At 28.9% G+C, this 4,971-nt stretch overlaps 1 protein-coding gene across 1 annotated transcript; it reads left to right on the top strand.

Moving 5' to 3' along the window:
* The first annotated feature begins 3,258 nt into the window (after positions 1 to 3,258).
* On the top strand, positions 3,259 to 4,598 carry LOC136981951 (transmembrane protein 272-like). Its single transcript, XM_067278378.1, has 6 exons — positions 3,259 to 3,369; positions 3,572 to 3,635; positions 3,709 to 3,762; positions 3,827 to 3,886; positions 3,959 to 4,150; positions 4,262 to 4,598. Exons 1-6 carry the CDS (start codon positions 3,355 to 3,357, stop codon positions 4,444 to 4,446), a joined length of 570 nt encoding a protein of 189 aa, XP_067134479.1. The 5' UTR covers positions 3,259 to 3,354; the 3' UTR covers positions 4,447 to 4,598.
* The last annotated feature ends 373 nt before the right edge of the window (positions 4,599 to 4,971 follow it).

Here is a 4,971-nt window from a genome sequence, read left to right as displayed (position 1 = left end):
TGTAAAGCTTAGGAGCAGAAAGCCCCCGTTAACTATATAGAAACATCAGATGCAAACCGAAAATCACGTTATTTCAATTGAAAAATTTCCCCCGAAAGGAGTTAGATAGATGACCTGCACGACTCTATTGCTAACAGGAAAAGTATGATGTACAGGTACAGGGGCAAGACACTACTAATTTGAGGTGGAGGACATTTACAATAAACCTTTTCAGTATACGAAATCACTAAAACTTTGAAAACCCGAGAGATACATTTATTATTAATTTTATTAATGTTAATATAAATCATGGTGATTTCCGGTTCAAACCGGAAGTTCATATATAATTAAGCGGAACCTCCGGCCCCTATTTGGTCTCGATTTTCATCTGTTAGATTATTACGTTTTCGAGATTAATGAACGACAACGGACGGAAGAAGGGATGTAATCTGAAAATTGAAGCTTAATGGGTGAGTTATTATTGTCCTGATTAAAAAAATACATATATTTAAGATCTACTTTTTAAACTTTTTACTATAATTTTGTAAGTTGATATTTATATTGTCTGTAGTATTTAAGTTACTTGTAATGATGATAAAATATGCTGCCATCTGTTGACAAAATACAAAGGATTTTACATTTAAATATTTTACATTTCGGCACTATTTGCAGTTTAAATGTAGGCCTTTTTTCTCTATTAAAAGCAGAAATGTACTGTATAATGTGCAATTTTTAAATATTTTCTTTTTTTAAAGTATTTATTATTTGGTCTACTGCAATATTACTTTTTTTTTAAATGTAATCGAAAATTGTCTCTATCCAGGTATATTTTATGTAGATACACGAGTATTTTAAGATAATATTTATTATTACTGTTGTAGAGTACAGTATGTGTATAGTAAAATTCCATTCTTTATTATGAGTCAGCAACAAGTGAAGTAAGGAAGGAAGTGAATTGTTTGTCCTTGATTCTTTTAAGAATTGTATTCTCTTTTATATTACTCGTAATATAATACTCATTTAATACGTCAAGGATCGTTCGTAAATTGCCTATTTTTACACTTTTCAACTACCCCCTGTAACGCACCCCTAAAATTACGTAAGGAATATCCCGATCAACCACCTTTTTACTAAGGAATAATACATAACAGGGGTGCTGAACGTTAGATTATTATTAATTTGGTGTTCGTTTTTGGCGAATTATAGCCAAATTTGAGAAGTTGTCGCCGTTTTCTGCTTATTCCCTACATATTTAACAAGAGACACCAGTCAAAAGACCCGGGTATTAAGTAACGTTTTTGTAAACACCCCGTTGTAACGCATCCTTACGATTACCTGCATATCTACCCACCCATATCTGTTGCAGCCCCCTCATATTTAAAATCATAGTTTGGAAAAAAAGGTAATTTTACTGAAAAATATTATGATTAATTTTTCGTAGATTTAATAAATAAGTAGGCCCACGTTATCAAAATAATAATAATAATAATAATAATAATAATATTAATAAATAAAGATAAACGTTAGCTGGAGTTTACGTCTTTAAATAGTAGCACAATTAATAAGTATTCCTACATTTATTTCTTTCAGTTGACTTGTAGAGCAATATATTATCGTACTCTTGAATGGCAAGAAATTTATGGGTTTAAATCTCGTTGAAACAATATCCTTCAATGGACTTCCGTATAAAATTTTCCAAGAGGTAAAACTAGAAGATAAATTATTACATCACATAATTTTTACTTAACTTTTTGAGATTTTTATCCACAAGTAGATCATAGAATACAGTATTGAATCAATACAAAAAAGACAGACGAAAGTTCCACGATTGAGGGTGTAAGGATACGTATCTCAATCACATTTTACCATTATAATTTGTGAAATCTTTACTCGATCCCGGGGGCAAGTGCTCCGTTTTTCCCCTCATCGGATACCCTTCCTGATAACTTCGAAGATCTAATCTTGTATACTTCTGCAAGCCTTATTATAACCAAACTGTTAACATGGTTTAGAGCATTCTGAAGAGCATACAAGGCTGGAAAATAGATCATAGACCACATAAATCAATATTTATATCCATAAGTAAAAAGTTATTTACAATTAGATTTTTTGAACGATAATTATGTAAATTTTTTCCTTAATTTTCACTGTATATCATATATTTAAAAATGATTTTGATTAAAATAAGCTTAAAATGTAGGTGTAATGTGAACGAGAAAGTATCACTGACAAAATGATTGTATTATTTATAAAATGGATATTTAATCTAAAATGTCTTAATTTATTCATTCCACCAATTTACGATTAAACAGGTGAACGTGTTTATAAATTCAATTAAAATCGCTTGCTGTTATTGGTTGTTCCGAAAATTATTAGAGAATTTATACTTCATTATGTTTTGACATAATGAAGTATAAATTCTCTAATTAATTAAATTCTAATTAATTGTCGACGTACTTTACGTATAACAGGATAAAATAAATCGACACAATTAATCTATCTTTATTATTAAATCAAGTAGCATAGCTTCTTTAGCATTAATAACTACATTAATTATTGAATAAATAAATACATAAGCTCATAAGAACCTGGCAAATATACCATAGAGATTTACATTTATAATTTTTTTTTTAAATGTTGCTAATTTTAAGCTTAAAATTTCGCGTCATTAAAGATTTATTTGCTTTTTTTTCTTTAAGTTAAAACTTTAATGTTTATTTTTAAAATGTTTCCTTTAAATTTGGCCATAATTTTAATTGATGAATTAAATAAGATGGCTCATAAATGAATGAACAAAATTTCTACGATAAAAAACAATTAATTGCTATAAGAAATGAGGTTTTAATAGTTTTGATGGTATAGTTAAATGTAATATAACTAAGAAACTGCTCCGGATTGAATAGATTGAATATATAGGAAGCGAAGGACACATAACTTTCAATTAAGTGAAGAATTAACTAATTGTATCCAAGTACAAAAATAAAGTCCTTTTATGCTTCCCAGTTTAAAAATTTAGCTATAATTCATGGAAAGAATAAACTTTTACGGTAACTATTGCATATTTGTGTGGGTGGGCCAATTACAAAAACAAGTAAACAGCAACGGTTATTATTGACAAACAAACACACTGATCATTTTCGAACTGTAAACTATACTGGAACAATTGAAACACGATACGAATAAAACGAATTTCTAGTATTAAAAAAAAATTTATATATATATATACGACGCATTATTTCAGCAAATATATGTATCTGTAAAGATGTATTTATTTGTTAGAATAATTGAATAATTGACGGTAGAAGGAGCTTTCATTGGACATTAGCCAATCATGAAACGTTTCCAATATAGTCATACTTTAAGAAAGTAACAGAAATGGGTACAGAACAGGCACGTATTTTACCGTTTTCGCTTTAAATCTATTATTTATTATAATTTAAATTTTGAAAAATAATTTAGTTTCGAGAAAATTTATTCGATTTCTGAATTCGGAACTTGTCTGTAAAATTTTTCTTTCTTTGTAACTTATTACCAGTGCAACAGCTTATAAATAGAAAGTATTAAGTAAACAATTTGAATTTTACTGTTTTAGAATGAAGGAACACCGGGTTCTGTACAAGTGACAGTAGGAAATGATACCGAACAGCAAACTGAAAGTAAATCTGTTTTATTTATAGCATTTTTTTTATTTTAAATCTATAAATCAATTATAATTTTTTACCTTTTCAGGTGAGACTAAGAAAGGCTTTCTCGATAAAGTTAAAGATGCAAGAGATAAAGCAGGTAAGTTATTGATATTTTAGAACATTTAGAGCACTTAATAACACTGCGAAATGTATTTTATTAGGAAAAGCCATCTTGATGATCGATTTCGTTGTCGTTCTCCACATCGTCATGATCATTATTGGTAAGTACAGTATTATATACAGTATTTAAATGAAAATATTAACACAAAGTGATGACATATTTTACACTACAGGCTCCATTTACGTCAAGGATTGCCCTGCTGAACGTTATATTCCTATTTATTTGATTGTCATGGGTGTGTTTGGCACTATAAGGAACTTGCTTAATGTTTTCGAATTTTATCGAAGCGAGAAAGGAAAGAAACCTATGACAGAATTTCACAACAAAGTTATCAATCTGTTTATATTTTGCTGGTTTATTGCAGGTAAATATCGAATTTATTTATTAAAACACGTCTTATTTCATTAAATTCAAACTTCCGAAGAATCCCCTCCCCTTAGAAATACTTCACATTACAGCTTACGTTATTTTGCAGGTTGCGTATGGGTCTACAGAGCTTATAAACCTAATTTCGATTCTCCGGAGAGTCCTCTATATTGTAACAAAGTAGTATACTGGTTTACTTTCTGGTTAATTAATCTCACTTTTATTCTGATCGCAATTATTTTCTTAGTATGCTGCTGTTTTATATGGTTTATAGCAAAGAAAGCCTCGGAATAATACGATTTTTTTAAATGCATTTTTATTTGTATTGCAATATTGTCAATTCCCTGCTTATCAATATCGCAGTTAATTTGCATAATATGCATGACATTTTACAAAATGAGTTTTGTTTTCTGAATATTTTAATAAAATTTTGATCTTTCGAGCCATTTTATCTTTATATATCTCTTTTTTGAATGTTTATTATTTTTTAGATTTTTTAAATTATTCGACATAAAGGTTGTTCCGATTTACATAAATGTATGCCCTAATTTGTAAACAGGCCATTTTCAATAAAAGATAAATTTAGAAAACTTAAAACATTATTAGAAAACAGTATAATACAGTAAAAATACCAGAAGACATACTGCTTAATCTCTCTCCTGAGATTTAACCAATAAGCAAGCGTAACTCTTACGAGAAACATGAAAAATGTATAAATCAAAAATACTATTGCAATATTGTGGGTCGAGGTACTAGTTCCCACTTGTAAAATAACAATATTGTGAGCTTTGAGGATCGTAATCAGGGTGTAGAGACGAT

This window comes from Centruroides vittatus, unplaced genomic scaffold (assembly GCF_030686945.1).
Source record: "Centruroides vittatus isolate TY-2023 unplaced genomic scaffold, ASM3068694v2 contig_799, whole genome shotgun sequence".
Classification (NCBI taxonomy): domain Eukaryota; kingdom Metazoa; phylum Arthropoda; class Arachnida; order Scorpiones; family Buthidae; genus Centruroides; species Centruroides vittatus.
Note: the sequence above shows the minus strand (reverse complement) of the source record. Positions and strands in the feature narration are given on the sequence as shown.

What these genes read in the sequence shown, in the direction of transcription:
- LOC136981951 (XM_067278378.1), top strand. An exon ending in CATCGTCATGATCATTATTG is followed by an intron (nt 3,887 to 3,958) that starts GTAAGTACAGTA and finishes TTTACACTACAG; the next exon opens with GCTCCATTTACGTCAAGGAT. An exon ending in ATTTTGCTGGTTTATTGCAG is followed by an intron (nt 4,151 to 4,261) that starts GTAAATATCGAA and finishes GTTATTTTGCAG; the next exon opens with GTTGCGTATGGGTCTACAGA.